Source organism: Neoarius graeffei, chromosome 19 (genome assembly GCF_027579695.1).
Source record: "Neoarius graeffei isolate fNeoGra1 chromosome 19, fNeoGra1.pri, whole genome shotgun sequence".
Classification (NCBI taxonomy): Eukaryota; Metazoa; Chordata; class Actinopteri; order Siluriformes; family Ariidae; genus Neoarius; species Neoarius graeffei.
This window is the reverse complement of record NC_083587.1, coordinates 34,075,439-34,093,974: the sequence shown is the minus strand read 5'-3', so window position 1 is coordinate 34,093,974 and position 18,536 is coordinate 34,075,439. Positions and strand designations below refer to the sequence as shown.

The window sequence follows — 18,536 nt, the reverse complement described above, 5'->3', positions numbered from 1 at the left end:
CAATTTCATCATAGTGTATTCTTTGCAAGTCTTGTATCATCTTGTCTGCAAATATGGCCAGTCCATCAGAGTCTTCGAGCTCTGAGCATTGTATACATAACTGATATGACAGTAAGTTCTACAATCTTTGTATTCAGGACTTTGTCTTCTCATGATACCCCTAGTATTGATCTCAGATGATCGAAATGGAAAGCGTTCAGGCGATGTTCCTGATGATGGTAGGTCACCCTAGTCTGGTTAACACCAGACCATATCACAAGTGAAATATGTCTTTTCAGATCGGAACGATTGTGCAAAGCAGCATGGGATTTCCCAGGCTAAGGTCACCCAGGTCTCACTATGGTTTACGGTTATTTAGCACAAAAGTCTTTTAGCACAAGTTCTAAAGTCTCTTCGCACAACTCTAAGTTCTTTAGAGCAAGATCCAAGAACACTTAATCTTTATTTTGAATACTTACTGATCATGTTTAAAGATGTTTGAGGGATTTCTTTTTTTTATGAAATTTGCTGAGATTCCGATCGAAAACGAGCGATTGTATTTCCCCACTCCGCCATCTTGAAACCACCATGTTTGATGTAGCCTGTATGTTAGTCACCAATCCATCCTCCAAATTATTTAACACAGCACATCCCCTGACGGTGGTGTAGTGGTTAGCACTGTCGCCTCACAGCAAGAAGGTCCTGGGTTCGAGCCCCGGGGCCGGCGAGGGCCTTTCTGTGTGGAGTTTGCATGTTCTCCCCGTGTCCGCGTGGGTTTCCTCCGGGTGCTCCGGTTTCCCCCACAGTCCAAAGACATGCAGGTTAGGTTAACTGGTGACTCTAAATTGACCGTAGGTGTGAATGTGAGTGTGAATGGTTGTCTGTGTCTATGTGTCAGCCCTGTGATGACCTGGCGACTTGTCCAGGGTGTACCCTGCCTTTCGCCCGTAGTCAGCTGGGATAGGCTCCAGCTTGCCTGCGACCCTGTAGAAGGATAAAGCGGCTAGAGATAATGAGATGAGATGAGCACGTCCCCTGACCCAGTACACCACTACAGCCAACTTCCAGGTTTGTTTTGTCTTTATTAAAGCGCTAAGCTTAAATTATATCATATTTATTATTTACAATTTGCTAATTTGATAAAGAATGAAAAGTCAAGCGAAATTTACAAGATAAGAGTTTAAAGAAAGCTTTTTGTTTGCTCTTTATTTTAATTTTTTTTTACAAAAGAAAAAAGCTCAAAAGAAAGGAAAACTATGTACAGCTACAGTGGGGCAAAAAAGTATTTAGTCAGCCACCAATTGTGCAAGTTCTCCCACTTAAAAAGATGAGAGAGGCCTGTAATTTTCATCATAGGTACACTTCAACTATGAGAGACAGAATGGGGGAAAGAATCCAGGAAATCACATTGTAGGATTTTTAATGAATTAATTGGTAAATTCCTCGGTAAAATAAGCATTTGGTCACCTACAAACAAGCAAGATTTCTGGCTCTCACAGACCTGTAACTTCTTCTTGAAGAGGCTCCTCTGTCCTCCACTCGTTACCTGTATTAATGGCACCTGTTTGAACTCGTTATCAGTATAAAAGACACCTGTCCACAACCTCAAACAGTCACACTCCAAACTCCACTATGGCCAAGACCAAAGAGCTGTCAAAGGACACCAGAAACAAAATTGTAGACCTGCACCAGGCTGGGAAGATTGAATCTGCAATAGGTAAGCAGCTTGGTGTGAAGAAATCAACTGTGGGAGCAATTATTAGAAAATGGAAGACATACAAGACCACTGATAATCTCCCTCGATCTGGGGCTCCACGCAAGATCTCACCCCGTGGGGTCAAAATGATCACAAGAACGGTGAGCAAAAATCCCAGAACCACACGGGGGGACCTAGTGAATTACCTGCAGAAAGCTGGGACCAAAGTAACAAAGGCTACCATCAGTAACACACTACGCCGCCAGGGACTCAAATCCTGCAGTGCCAGACATGTCCCCCTGCTTAAGCCAGTACATGTCCAGGCCCGTCTGAAGTTTGCTAGAGAGCATTTGGATGATCCAGAAGAGGATTGGGAGAATGTCATATGGTCAGATGAAACCAAAATAGAACTTTTCGGTAAAAACTCAACTTGTCGTGTTTGGAGGAGAAAGAATGCTGAGTTGCATCCAAAGAACACCATACCTACTGTGAAGCATGGGGGTGGAAACATCATGCTTTGGGGCTGTTTTTCTGCAAAGGGACCAGGACAACTGATCCGTGTAAAGGAAAGAATGAATGGGGCCATGTATCATGAGATTTTGAGTGAAAACCTCCTTCCATCAGCAAGGGCATTGAAGATGAAACGTGGCTGGGTCTTTCAGCATGACAATGATCCCAAACACACCGCCCGGGCAACGAAGGAGCGGCTTCGTAAGAAGCATTTCAAGGTCCTGGAGTGGCCTAGCCAGTCTCCAGATCTCAACCCCATAGAAAATCTTTGGAGGGAGTTGAAAGTCTGTGTTGCCCAGCGACAGCCCCAAAACATCACTGCTCTAGAGGAGATCTGCATGGAGGAATGGGCCAAAATAACAGCAACAGTGTGTGAAAACCTTGTGAAGACTTACAGAAAACGTTTGACCTCTGTCATTGCCAACAAAAGGTATATAACAAAGTATTGAGATGAACTTTTGTTATTGACCAAATACTTATTTTCCACCATAATTTGCAAATAAATTCTTTAAAAATCAGACAATGTGATTTTCTGGATTTTTTTTTCTCATTCTGTCTCTCATAGTTGAAGTGTACCTATGATGAAAATTACAGGCCTCTCTCATCTTTTTAAGTGGGAGAACTTGCACAATTGGTGACTGACTAAATACTTTTTTGCCCCACTGTATTTCACTTGTTTTATTAAGCTATTTACATTTTAGATCATTGCTGTGACTTCTAAATGCAAGAAAGTGAACATTAATTTCATTTTTTTTGGAAACGATCCCATAAACAAAAAAAATCTTGGACTGTAAATTTAGGTGCTGTCAATGCTGGATCCTTGTCAGCTTCTTTTTGCTGACCAGCCTACTGTAGCCCGTAAACTCATCAGCACAGTTTCACTGTGCAGCAGGGGCACCAGAAGATAAAGAGGAATTTGTACTCATCCTGATGCCCTTCTGTTTAAACGGTTGTACCACCCTTCAAGATCATTGTTTGTCACATTTCAGAGATTAACAACTTAGCACGCAAAGCAGCAGAAATTCCAGCTTCCAGTCTCTAAGCAATCACAATAAACCCCTTCCTATATCAAGATGAGTATTTTTTTTTCGATTATTGTGACCATAATCCAGAGTTGTGCTAAAAAACAGAGTTGTGCTAAGAGACTTTAGAGCTTGTGCTAAAAGACTTTAGATTTGTGCTAAAAGACTTTTGTGCTAAATAACCGGATGCCCTCACTACAGTGCAAGAAAAAGCAGAGTATGCATGAAGTGTAAATACGCACGTTTAATTTTGTACTCGGAACGTTGTTGCTCCAAACTTTCACGCAGCTTGCCAAACATTGTAGATGCCTTTCCAATGCGACAACTAATTTTAGCATCCAGTGAGTTGTTGAGTTATTATCAAGCCCAAGTACGAAAATTTGTCCATGATTTCCAGAGTATAGTCATTGATATTTATCCTTGGTGGTCCAGAAGTTCCTTGGGAAACGACAACAGTCTTACCAAGATTGATTTTCAAGTCAGAGTTGCTGCAAGTCTTTCCAAGAGAAGTACAAGCTTGTTGGAGATCAGTTTCTGTATGGGTAACAATTGCTGCATCATCTGCATAAAGAAGTTCATGAACCCTGATGGCACATATTTTTGTTGGTGCACATAGTCTTGCTATGTTTGGGCACCACCCAAACTGATGATCACATCATCAGCTTTTCTTTGGCCAATCAGACACAAGGTACACCACCACTCTTGCTGGAGCAGTTGGGTGTCTTGCTCAAGGGCACTTCAGCCAGTCCTGCTGGTCCAGAGAATCAAACCAGCGACCTTTTGGTCCCAAAATTGCTTCTCTAACCATTAGGCCATAGCTTCCCCATAGTCTTGCTAGGTTGAATAATTTGCCAGTATTTCATGTGTACAACATAATTCCAGTAAGCTCTCAGAAGCAGTGCAGGAAGAAATATTGAAGCGTGTTGGTGCAAGGACGCAACCCTGTTTAAAACCAGTAGCAGTGGGAATCTTGTCAGACCAATGACTGTTGTGTTGTATTGTTGCTTTTATATCTTGATGGAATGCAGATATAATTGCAAGAAGATTCTCTGGACAACCAAACCTTTGGAGAATTTTAATCAGCCCTGACTGACTTACACTATCAAAGGCTTTGGTCAGATCAATGAAGGCAACATATAGAGGACGTTGCTGTTCAATACACTTCTCCTGAAGCTATTCAACGGACAAGACCATGTCAACAGTTAAACACTATGAGCGAAACTCATGACTTCTTGACTCTCAGGAAGAACACGATCAGCCAGAATCTGGAGATGATATAGAATAACTTTTGCAAACATGTTTCCTGCAATACTCAACAGGGAAATTCCTCTGTAGTTGTTACAGTCTTGTCAGCTTCCTTTGTGCTTGAACAATGTGACAATGTTTGCATCTTTCAGGGCATTTGGAAGGCAAGGCAACACTTCTCCCAGCACAAACAAATCATACGGTGCAACTCCTCTGCTAACACACCGCCATTAGACTTGAAGACCTTGGGACGAATGCCATCACACCTGGGAAATGGTTGTTATGAAGTGCGCTAATGGCTTCTTTGACCTTAATGAGAGTAATACTCCTATCTAAGTCATACAAGGTCTCAAAGCAGGGTAGTGACAAAAGCACCTCTGGTAATACCAGAGTGTCATGAGAATATAATGAACCAACAATGCTCCATCCATCTCTCGAGCTGTTTATTTGGGTCAGTGATTATAACACCATCCGCTGACAGTAGTGAAGCAGACTTCTCAGGGATCGGGCCGATAGCCTCCCTTATTCCATTTGCCAAGCCTTTATCTGCTTTATCTGCACAGGACTGAATGCAGTCGCTGAGGCGTGACCAGTAGCAGTGTTTTGCTACATGAGTAAGATGTCGGCAATTGTGTTTCACAGCTTTTAGAAGAGCTTTTGATGAGCGAGTTTCCCTTGTGTGCACCTTATTTCTAGCATCACATTTGACTTCAATTTCTCACAGTAAGACATCTCGACTATCTTTGAACCGATCAGGTTGTTTACGCTTTCTGCATCCAAAGGCTGACATGGCACATTTAGTAACAGTCGAGTGAAACCTTTCTGTAGCAACGTCTATGGTACATTGTTCGTGAGTTTGACAAAACTGTCTGCTAAGCAAGTTTTGAAACTTTTCAACACACTGCTCATCTTTTGTATTAGTCACATCAACAGTAGGTTTGGGCTTGGGTTTTGCTCTATGAAACTTCTTTGTGAATTTTAAATTTGCAACGCTCAAGCACACGATCACTGTTACAGTCAGCTGAATGCAGGCTATGGCAGTTGACAATATCTCAAAGATGTTTTCTTCTTATCATCACATGGTCTAATTGATGCCATCTGCAGGAATGTGGATGCATTAATGTTGCTTTTGAGGCATACAGTATGTACCAGCAAAGAAGGTATTGCAGACACAGAGATTGTGATTTGTACAAAGTTCAAGCAGACGTTGAGCATTGTCATTCATACTACCAATGCCATGTTTACCAATAACGTCACTCCAAGAGTCAGTCACAACCAATGCGACCATTGAAGTCCCCAGCCACAATAAGCTTTTGCTGGTAAGTATTTCAAGTGTACTAAAACTTAGATGCTGATAGAATGTGTCTTTTGTCTTTTTATCAGCTCCTAACGTAGGAGCATGTGCAGATATGATGTTAATATATCCACTTTTAAAAAGAAAAGCATAGGTCTACTGGGCTCCGAATAGCCAATACAGTAGAAGGTATACTTGTCCTCCCTGACAGAACCTCTGTCATAAAGCCAAGTCTCACTCAAAGCTGCAATGTCTATACTGAGCCATGATAGCTCATGGTCAGTAATTAACAGTTATTCCACAAAATCGAGTCGTACATGAGCTGACAGCCCACAAGGCACGTAGCGCCGAGTTGGCTATAAGCCATGTACAATGAGATTGAATGGAATAACTGTTTTATTATAGCCACATTCCCTGGATTTTGAGAAACAGAGTCTTTTTATTTTTTGCAAATTCGATAAATAAAAACTTTATGCAAAACGTCTGACAAAATAATTTCCGCTTAGAATGTAAACAAACCGGCGAAATGACAGTAACAATTTGTGAAAAATGCTACGATAATGATTCTTGAAAAATAAAAAAGTTACGCTCTTACCATTGCATACTTTTATTCCAAATTTTGTTGCCTTTTTTGTATTTTTGGGGGGTTTTATGCTTCTGCTTCTTCTTCTTCTTCTTTAGGGTTTTTCGGTGGTTGGCAAACCAACTTAAACATGCATTACCGCTACCAACTGGGCTGGAGAGTGGAACAGGAGATACTGGGGGGGAAAAATATATTCTTTTAGCTATTTCTGTTTCTTTTAAATACTTGATAATTTTGTGGGGGTTGTTTTCGAGTAAAGTTTTTATTTCGTCCTTGGTTGGTTCAGCAACACGCTCCGTCATTTTGTTTTTCTCTACTCATGGTATATGAGCTGATATCCTAGTAGTAGAGTAGCCAATCAGAGCATGTGATTGCTCATATCCAGTGAACGTGGATAGAATAATTGCTGATATCCTAGGCTGAGAAGATTTAGTTGTTGTCTTGATACTGATGGACCAGATGTTCCAGTAAGCAATAGAAAATGGAACAGTAGTTGGATGATGACCAGGTCGCACCTGTCCTTTCACATAACGGTAGATCCAGAATCACTGGACTCCTAATTCACCTTTGCTGAGGATTTAGAAGAACCTTTCATAGTTAAAAGGTTGACATCAAAGATACCTGGGCATAATCATTGATGTGGTGATTTTAGCATAAAAGGTTGCATGCCCAGGACATGCCATCTCTGGATCTCCAAACATCTTCAAGACCAATGGAATGCAGTGGCGTGACAGTTGGAATAAAAGGAGGTGGCCCCACAGAATGCTGAGATCTAACTGCTGCTGCCCAGTTAAAGTTGGTTTTGCTCTAACACCTTTGTTACACATGATGAGAATATGGTAGGATGATGCCAGCCCCTCTGAGACAGGTTGCAATGGGCTATAAGTTACCGTTAGCAGGAAGGAGATATAGAGTCGCCTCAACCTGACCTTACCTTAGCAGTGGAGCATCATACACTACACAAACACACATCCATACACAGCACTGCCAAACCACTGCCAAGTCTACTGCTAATTGAGTCCAGTAGATGTTGAACACTAGATGTGATATCCAGGCTTGTTTTCCTTTGGGCTGCAATGTATGTTTAAAAAAGACTGTCAAGGGAGTCACAATGCTTCTAATCAACACCTGATAAAAGTGACAGAGTTTAATAATCATAGCTGCTCCTGTTCTTACATGGTGTCTGATGTTCCTCAGATCTCTTTCATCATTTGAATTATTTGGTTCAAAATTATGTCTTACAAGCAGCTGGTCATATCTAAAGTTTTCTCAGCTGTCTCTGTATTTTTTTTAGGGTAATAATAACGGAATATCTTTTATTTAAGGTAGCCCAAGTATGTGCACAGTTCACAATCCCATAAATTGCCACCATGAACAACTTTTCAATGGGGTCTTCATACAGTCATACACACACTAACCTAACCACATGTCTTTGGACTGTAGGGGAAACCAGAATACCCAGAGGAAACCCACACAGACACAGGGAGAACATGCAAACTCCACACAGAAAGGCCCCCATCGGTTGCTGGGCTCAAACCCAGAACCTTCTTGCTGTGAGGCGACAGCGCTAACCACTACACCACCATGCCACCCGATGGGCAGTTTTCTATAATTTGAAAATGTTTGAATATTACTGTGAGCAGGACATGAGGGAGTAAATCCCTACCACACACACACAGAGCATTAATGCTGTTTGAATGTAATTTCTCTGGGATCTAAAAATTTGAACTATTTCCCATTATGTTAAGGTTGTTTCAGCTCCTGTATATATAGTGTTTCTCATTTCCAGCATTTGCTCTTTAATTTTTACCATTACACTTGTTACGTTACAGCTGGGTTTTTGCCCGAAATCATAATCACATCATCAGTTTTTTATCAGACACAAGGTACGCCACCACTCTTGCCCTCCGGCAAGAGTTGAGGGTTAGATGCCTTACTCGAGGGCACTTGAGTCAGTCCTGCTGGTTCAGGGAATCAAACCAGTGACCTTTTGGTCCCAAAGTTGTTTCTCTAACCATTTGGCCACAGCTTCCCCAGCCACTTGCATTATAATTAAACTGACCAGTTATCTTAAGCCCTTTTACAATGCTTGTTAGATGTATGTGAATATTTGTGAATACGGTATCTTGGTGAAACTTAACTTCACTTGCTTTTGTGTTAATTGTCAAGGTGCAGCAGGAGGGCAGCGAGGTTTCCTCGGATGTATCCGCTCCCTAAAGATGAATGGCGTCACTCTTGACTTGGAGGACAGAGCAAAGGTCACACCCGGAGTCAAACCCGGATGTTCAGGTCACTGCACTAGTTTCGGGATGTACTGCCGCAATGGAGGAAAGTGTGTGGAGAAATACAATGGCTACTCATGTGACTGCAGTGGTACAGCTTATGAAGGACCCTTCTGTACTAAAGGTCAGCTTTTAACTTTTAGTTCAGCACTGTCCACATATCACAAAATCGTATGCTTTTAAGTGAGGAATAAAATACTTAGAGGCATGCTGTTATGGGAAAATAACCAATGTAACTTATGTTATGGTCTGACGTAAAGCCGATTTACTGTAACGACACCATTTTAATTATTTTCCTATGACAGCACATCCTGAAGTGTTTCCTTCTTTTTATATCAAATTTGCCAACATTAAAATTTGTTATTACAGTAATATAAGAACATCACATTGTGCTTTTTAATGTTGTTGAATGTCCAGGAGACAGGTTAGTTCCTGTTATCACTTTTATTTCTTACCATATCAATGATTTTACATTTTTCTTTGTTAAATAACAAATGTAAATCAGTGATGCTGCATCATCACTGATTTATTTAGCAAAACTATTCAGCAAAATTAACCTACAGTAATTCACTCAAAAACAAAAAAATCATAACAAAAAAATCCATTTATTACTGGTCTTAGATGATTGTGTTGCTACTCTCATTTTCCTGAGTTTTTTCACAATTGGCACACAAACACTTTCCCCTTTTTGCATTAAGGTGAGGTGGCAGGTGGCAGATGGTCTGCACACAATGACTGCAGACTGTGCAGCCTTTGTTTGTTGGCTTCACGGGCATCTTTCCAAATATTAATCACACAGAGGGATACTTTGTGAAAGTACTGTGTAAAGCAAGTAACCACCAGTGAAAAGCATTATTTATTCTGTTAGCCAATGCAGGTAAATAATTAAATCATCACAAAATAAGAACAGCAACAAAAATAGAGCAAACTAGTTTTGCAATTCCTGAAGGAAATACTGGTGCTTGCAAATCAAAAAAATTTAAAAAATTCATGATAGATAGATAGATAGATAGATAGATAGATAGATAGATAGATAGATAGATAGATAGATAGATAGATAGATAGATAGATAGATAGATAGATAGAGAGTGAATGAGGGACAGAAAAGTAAGAGTGAGTGAAAAAGAGAGAGGTTATACAGGGTATAGACACAGAAATTAAGAAAGAGGTTCAGAAATTAATGGAGAGAGAGAGAGATTGCGAAGTTACATATTAACATAGAAAGAAAGAAAGAAAGAAAGAAAGAAAGAAAGAAAGAAAGAAAGAAGAGCAGAGAAAAAGTTATGCCATATTTATGTAAAGTACAGTAACCTAACACTATTTACCAACTTTGTTTCTAGCTTTTAATAATTAGGAGCAGTTACAGCTTGAAAAATGAATGGAAGCCAATGAGAGGAAAAGCGTGGGATAACAAAAACAGAAATCAGGAAGTGGTTATATACAAACATAGAGGTATGAAAAGAGGTAGAGTGCTTTGTACTATTGCCCAAAACATGTCTAGTAAGTTTTTAGATATTATTTCATAAATGGTCTACATGGGAGCAGTTTTAAAAATTTCCCATTGAAAGTTTATAGGAAAACACAGACGGATAGAGGGATGAAAAAGAGGGTGGAATATCAAAAATGAAAAGTTATAGCCATCGTTCTAGTTACAAGATCTATGCAACAAAATTTGAAAGAAGACATTCGAAGTTTTGACAACAACAACGAAGAAGAAGAAGAAGCCTAGGGATAACAATATAGTGGTTTGCTTTGCAAGTGCTACTTGTTGTTCTCCATCTGGTCAACGTAGATATTTGGTATCAATACATTCTTTCAATTTTTGATAGAAATTGTACACTACATCCATGGTACACAAAACCCTTAATGGAGTTCATGATTTAGGGTTTAATTCCCTGCTCCATCACTCGAACATTATAATCAAAATATATTTAAAAAAAACTTTATTATCATTATTCATTCTATTGATTAGAGCTTGTAAAACCAACTTGTCTGGCCCACTTCTTTGACAGTATGGTAGAAAGTATAAAACTTTTGCTTGTGTGAATTATTGTAGAATAGAATAGAATAGAATGCCTTTATTGTCATTGCACAACTGTACAACGAAATTTCAGTGCAACTCCTTAAGTGGTACATCCAATATAAAAATAAAAGTCTTATGTAAAATAAGTGGGCGGCACAGTGGTGTAGTGGTTAGCGCTGTCGCCTCACAGCAAGAAGGTCCGGGTTCGAGCCCCGTGGCCGGCGAGGGCCTTTCTGTGTGGAGTTTGCATGTTCTCCCCGTGTCCGCGTGGGTTTCCTCCGGGTGCTCCGGTTTCCCCCACAGTCCAAAGACATGCAGGTTAGGTTAACTGGTGACTCTAAATTGACCGTAGGTGTGAATGTGAGTGTGAATGGTTGTCTGTGTCTATGTGTCAGCCCTGTGATGACCTGGCGACTTGTCCAGGGTGTACCCCGCCTTTCGCCCGTAGTCAGCTGGGATAGGCTCCAGCTTGCTTGCAACCCTGTAGAACAGGATAAAGCGGCTACAGATAATGAGAGATGAGAGACATTTAAAAAAGGCTAATAATATAAAATATAAAACAGCACACATCACATATGGTACAGCAGACATCAACATAAAACAAGAAGTTAATAAATAGATAAGCAAGTGTATTGCACAGTCCAGAATATGTTGTACAGAATATTGCACATAAGAGTTGAGTTGTTTTATGGCACTTAGATAAAAGACTCTCCAGAGTCTTTTTGTCAGCCATGGTGCAGCTCTTAAACCACAACACGATGTACCACTAATGTACATTATGGTTCATGAGTCTGGAGGTGTGGGCCTGTATGGACCTATAGCGTCTTCCAGAAGGCAGCAGCATAAACAGGCTGTACATACAATCACATATAATGTAATTGTAATTACTGTACCACTAATGTACAGTAATTGTAACCAAGTAGGTTAATTTTGCTGAATAGTGCTGCATGTGATGACATGCAGCATCACTGATTTACATTTGATTTCTACAAAATGTATTATACATTCTAAAATTTACTCTTTAAGTATCTTAAAAGGATGTTACAAAGAAACAAAACACAATGGGGAGGTGTTATACCATGCCGAATATGATTCTTTTTCAATAACGGCATTATGTTTATTCCTCTTATACCACAACATACCAACGATTAAATTTTTTACTAACTGAAGAATGACAAGTTGTTCTTAATCTCTTTATAGTTACATGCAATGGTGATTAAACTAGTTTGTTCCTGTTATCACGTTATAGCTATAAACAGTTGGGTTCTCACTGTCTCTCTTTTTCTCTTGCTTGAATTCAGTATCGCAAGAAACACAGCTTGTCATGTTACCAAGGAACTAGAACATGGAAATATCCCTGTCCTGAACATGTTCTCATAGCAGAAAAAATATATATATAAAGCACCGACACTGAATGTTATATACAGTATCTCCTTACAGAAAGCTCAGCGATGGAATATGAGACAGGCCCCTGGGCACTGACGCACAAAAGTTCCCAATTTTCTCTCACATTAATTAAATTGCTCAAGGAATTGCTTTGAATCAAACATGGCTCACTGCCCCATTTCCTTCGGCCCACTGAACTTTAAAAATACCCTGAAACAGCCTGCTGTATCTACATGTCTACATTTTTACACTCTATCTAGACTTTTTACTGTAACACAATGACTGCCATTATACAGAGTGTCCACATCTCTGTGCTGAAGCACTGCAAAAAATGCAAAGACTGTGCCACATTTGATACAGTCAAAAATAAAGTCAAACACATCATGAGAAAATACCGGTGAGTGGCCTAGTGGTTAGCGTGTCCGCTTCTCAATCGGGAGACCGTGAGTTCTACCCACGGTCAGGTCATACCAAAGACCATCATAAAAATGGTACCGTCTGGCAAGGCACGCTGCAATACAGATGCGAGTGGGGAGTCAAACTCTTGCGGTTACCAGAGGACTAGCCCCCCGCTGTAACCCTAGCTACAGTATGTGAGAGGCCGAGGGCTACGGAGATCGGCGCCGCCCTATGCGCCGCATGGGAAGGACTTTGATTTTTTTTATTTTTGACATCATGAGAAGGACGTATACAAAAATAAAAAAAAATTAAATCATAACTCTGAATAATATGCCGTAAAGTGTGTGGGTTCCTTGTCAATTTTCCTTGTTCTATCTATCTATCTATCTATCTATCTATCTATCTATCTATCTATCTATCTATCTATCTATCTATCGATTGTTCAAAAGTTTGGGGTCACTTTGAAATGTCCTTATTTTTGAAAGAAAAGCACTGTTCTTTTCAATGAAGGTCACTTTAAACTAATCAGAAATCCACTCTATACATTGCTAATGTGGTAAATGACTATTCTAGCTGCAAATGTCTGGTTTTTGGTGCAATATCTCCATAGGTGTATAGAGGCCCATTTCCAGCAACTCCCACTCCAGTGTTCTAATGGTACAATGTGTTTGCTCATTGCCTCAGAAGGCTAATGGATGATTAGAAAACCCTTGTACAATCATGTTAGCACAGCTGAAAACAGTTGAGCTCTTTAGAGAAGCTATAAAACTGACCTTCCTTTGAGCAGATTGAGTTTCTGGAGCATCACATTTGTGGGGTTGATTAAATGCTCAAAATGGCCAGAAAAATGTCTTGACTAGATTTTCTATTCATTTTACAACTTATGGTGGTAAATAAAAGTGTGACTTTTCATGGAAAACACAAAATTGTCTGGGTGACCCCAAACTTTTGAATGGTAGTCTATCTATCTATCTATCTATCTATCTATCTATCTATCTATCTATCTATCTATCTATCTATCTATCTAGTAGAGGGAGAAGAGTCCTTGTGTATTTCTCTTTGTGCTCTGTGAGCTTTGGATGGAGCTGTTGTTTTTATACTTTTTAAAAAGAAATTCTGGTCACAGAGTTGCCGAGTCCATATTGCATGGCATCAGAAATGGAGTATTCAGGCCCCCAAAGTTATACAGAAGACTAAAGTGATGAAAACTCAGTTTATGATGAAAAATCAGATGATGATTTTTGTCATGTGACATCTTCAAAGGCTATTTCGTCAGGGATGATTTTGGCCCTTTGACTCTGCATAGTTAATAAGTGTGACTTTGGGGTTGCCTGACTCCTTGGGCCCCTGTGCCTGTGTCTGTGCCTGGGAGGCCCATTCAGTGATCCGTTCTTGAGAAAACTTCATACTTTTCCTTTGTTAAAAACAAAACATTTTTCTGTTTATAATTAGTCTTTTATCTACATTATGTTGAGCATCTGCCATACCTAATTAAAGTCCATGTAAATTAGCTGTAGCGCTAGAAATGATAGCTTATTAGAAGGAAGGCATTAATATACACGTGATTTGAATTGCAGCCAGCACTATTGTAAGCTGCTCTTATAGAAAATTAATCAACACCAACCAGATTTGAGGAGTCAACAGTGCTATGGTATAAATCCATAGATGACAGTGTATTTGGCCATCAGTACTTTTTAAATGCCTCGCATACATGCAGCCACACAAACTTTATTTAATTTATTTTGCAGTGATCCTTTTTATCAAATGCCATGTCTTCTTTCAATTAAGAATTCCTTTCATTTGAAGGCTTTGTCAGCTCCGTGCTATTGTCCTGTCAGCATCACTCAGCAACAGCCTGAAAGTGCAATGATTCCATTCAATTTTATTTTATTTATATACAGTGTCTTGCAAAAATATCCATCCCCCTTTGTGTTTGTCCTGTTTTGTTGCATTACAAACTGGAATTAAAATGGTTTATTGGGGGGTTAGCACCATTTGATTTACACAACATGCCTACAACTGTAAAGGTGAAAATTGTTTTATTGAGACACAAACAATAATTCAGATGAAAAACAAAACAAAACAGAAATCTGGAGTGTGCATAGGTATTCACCCCCTAAAGTCGATATTTTGTAGAGCCTCCTTTTGCTGCAATTACAGCTGCAAGTCTCTTGGGGTATGTCTCTATTAGCTTAGCACATCTAGCCACTGGGATTTTTGCCCATTCCTCAAGGCAAAACTGCTCCAACTCCTTCAAGTTAGATGGGTTGTGTTGGTGTACAGCAATCTTCAAGTTATGCCACAGATTCTCAATAGGATTGAGGCTTTGATTAGGCCATTCCAAGACATTTTAATGTTTCCCTTTAAACCACTCCAGTGTAGCTTTACCAGTATGTTTAAAGTCATTGTCCTGCTGGAACATGAACCTTCGTCCCAGTCTCAAACCTCTGGTTCACTCAAACAGGTTTTCCTCCAGAATTGCCCTGTATTCTGTGCCATCCATCTTTCCTTCAGTCCTGACCAGCTTTCCTGTCCTTGCAGATGAAAAATATCCCCACAGCATGATACTGCCACCACCATGCTTCACTGTAGGAATGGTATTCTCAGGGTGTTGGGTTTGCGCCACACATGGCATTTCCCATGAAGGCCAAAAAGATCAATTTTAGTCTCATCTGACCAGAGAATCATCTTCCATGTGTTCGGGGAGTCTGCTACATGCTGCTGGGCAAACTCCAAATGTGTTTTATTCAGCAATGGCATTTTTTTGGCCACTCTTCCATAAAGCCCCACTCTCTGGAGTGTACGGCTTAAAGTTGTCCTATGGACAGATACTCCCATCTCTGCTGTGGATCTTTGCAGCTCCTTCAGTGTTATCTTTGGTGTCTTTGTTGCATCTCTGATTAATGCCCTCCTTGCCCGGTCTGTGAGTTTTGGTGGGCGGCCTTCTCTTGTCAGGTTTGTAGTGATGCCATATTCTTTCCATTTTGCTATAATGGATTTAATGGTGCTCCTTGGGATTTTCAAAGTTTGGGATATTTTTTTTATAACCCAAACCTCATCTATACTTCTCCATAACTTTATCTCTGGCCTGTTTGGAGTGCTGCTTGGTTTTCATGTTGCTTGCTTAGTAGTGTTGCAGAGTCAGGGTCCTTCCAGAACAGGTTGATTTATACAGACATCATGTGACAGATCATGTGACACTTTGATTGCACACAGGTGGACCTTAATCAACTAATTCTGTGACTTATGAAGTGAATTGGTTGGAGCAGCTCTTATTTAGGGGTTTCATACGAAAGCGGGTGAATACCTATGCACACTCCAGATTTGTTTTTTCATCTTAATTATTGTTTGTGTCACAATAAAACAATTTTCACCATTAAAGTGGTAGGCATGTTGAGTAAACCAAATGGTGCTAACCCTCCAAAAATCCATTTTATTTCCAGCTTGTAATGCAACAAAACAGGACAAACACAAAGGGGAATGAATACTTTTGCAAGACACTGTAGCTGTTTTTAAAACTAGGCAATGTTACAAAGTAGCTTTGTGTGCCTTTCGATTTTAGCCATGGGTCCATCTGCCTATCATCAAGATTAGTATAGATTCTTCCAGCCTTACTGCATCTTTATTAGTGTGATTACTAGAGGTACTAAGCTACTGGGGACCAATACTACATTTCTCTCATAATCCAAAGGCATTTAGTTATAGCAACTCTGAATCTATTCTGAATATTTTTCTTTAAGTGAATGGAGTTAGATTCAGAAAAGATTCAGAAAAGACCCCAAAACTTCAAAACAGTGGAAACTTTGGCAACAGAAAACATTAGCAGTGCCTTTCCTGTCAGCCCATCAGCCACTGAACCAGTACTTAAAATTGTTAGGTTCAGCTCAGGTTTGGTACCTATAGAGGCCTTTCACTGATGTCACAGGTCTTTGTTTTTCACCCAGTGTCCGCCATATTGCCGGGCAAACAAAGAAACATAGCTGCAACAGTTAATAATGAAAATCGAGATGACTGCAGCCAGTACAATCTCTCTGAAATGATTAAAAATTTAAATTATACCAGCAGATCACATTACATCCAAAAGCTGAAACATGCAGGCATCACAGATCCATATAATGTACCCACAAATGTATTTATTTATTATTTATTCTGCATGCTAGAATGTTATGGGAAATTCCTGATTCAGAAAAATACCATATTATGACAAAGGTAAGCTCAAACATGGACTTCTAACAGTAATAAACAAGACAGGGCCTAGATCTAGCATATTTTATGGTTTTTAGCCTTGTCTACATTATCAGTACATAACAAACATGCTGCTAGTCTAGCCAGGCATTAGGTCTAATAAAATATATTGCGTCCAAAGCCCACATCCAGATATACATGTTAATGTTCATACATTTGTCATTCTGCTTTTTTTTTGCTTTTTTTTTTTGTAATGCAGTCGAGCTGCTAAGTATGGCATGCTTGTGTATGTACCAGTAGACTGTACTGAGTTGTGTCAGACCACACAGCTTTACTATCGAGACCAAAATTCTGTCCATGTTACGCCAACTTACGGACTTGATTAATGTTAGCTTGTGAATGTTAGCTTGAGTATGCCGAGGCTAGATCTAGATCTATGGGATTTTTATAACTGAATGGCCTTGAGCTAGAAAAAGTTTTCGAAGAAATAACAGGTGCACAGATCTTTCATTCTAACCTGATATAAAATGTTCTCCACACACATGAGAATGCTTTGTTGGCATCCAGTCTACCTGTTGAAAGGTAGACTGCTTTTCAGATTTTTCAAGTTTAGGTCATAAACAGAATTTTCCCGACACCCAATTAATTTTGTTTAGTGGACCAAAAGCTACTGAATTAGAATCACAGACTTCCAATTTTATTAGTTTTTTTAAATAGAACAATTAATGAATTTAGGGCCACGTGGCCCTAAATTCTCCGTTATTTTTTCCTGCTTCATCATGACCCAATTCAAGATACTACGTCATGCATCACGTGGTGGGCTTTCCCTAGTCTGGTTAACACCAGACCATATCACAAGTGAAATATGGTCTGGAATCCGCCTATTGAATTTCTCGTAGGGGAGGTGTGGTTTACAATTGTCAACGGCCGTTTATTGGACGTTGCGAATGTCTATCATTTGGCGTATACGTAGCCCATGGCCAATCATGGCAGTTGTACCCGGTGACGTAGTTAGAGCGACAAAGAAGACGAAGAGGCGAAGAAAGACTGTAACGCCAAACGCTGTTCTTTTTTTAAAACAAACTTTGGCTCTAAACTATTCAGAACAGTGTCTAAAGCTTGATCGAAAGTTTGGTTCGTATCGCTCGCCGCCATGGTAAATGTGATCCGTAAACAGTCCCAAATAAACTACAAGCTTCCGTTTGTCAAGTAGTACGCGTCACCGTCTTTCCACTCCTCCCCACTCTCTGATTGGCTCCCTAACTCAGGCGAGCCTTTAGACCATAGTTTCCATGCTGTCTTTTCAGATCGGAACGATTGTGCAAAGCAGCATGGGATTTCCCAGGCTAGGCTTTCCCCTGTTCACGCAAGGCATTGTGGGATACAAATTTGAAACAGGAGAGAAAAATGGAGAACGTGAGTGTGCGAATGAAAAGTGAAAGACCAACTATAGTAACGGAAAGTGAGAAGAAAAAACGTTATGTTGCGAAGGAAAGGAAACGCAGGAGCAAATTAATACATATCGGTGGTCAGCAAGCACCTCGGTGTGATCAGCTGTTCGTTTAGCGACGGAATGATGTAACTGTCAGTGCACGGTCAAGGTAAACCTGCGCATGCACACATGGACCTCTGTCTGCTTGACTGTGCGAAGCGAGCGATTTCATGCATACGGTATTATTTGCTAGGGAATCCTCTTAAATTAAATAACTTCCCAGCCACAGAATGGTCTGATATTTTGTGAGATATTACAGAAATAAACATACATCACAATGACCAAATTTCAGAGCGAACTAAATTTCACTAACTTTATGAACTCGAAAGGCCGTCTTGCTTTAACTGCAGCTCACCATTTTTTCTCATCTTTCTGGGTTCACCGGGAAGCGGTGAAAAGTTAAACCAGGCTTATCTCCACATCTGTTATTACATCCAGGT

General features: G+C 40.0%; 1 protein-coding gene across 1 annotated transcript in view; it reads left to right on the top strand.

Annotated features, from left to right (window-relative positions):
• LOC132867605 (contactin-associated protein-like 2) overlaps positions 1-18,536 on the top strand; it is a 386,791-nt gene that overhangs the window by 335,356 nt on the left and 32,899 nt on the right. Inside the window, exon 18 of the mRNA XM_060900588.1 lies at positions 8,499-8,735. Coding sequence (XP_060756571.1) covers positions 8,499-8,735 — 237 coding nt within the window. The remainder of the gene's footprint in view (positions 1-8,498; positions 8,736-18,536) is intronic.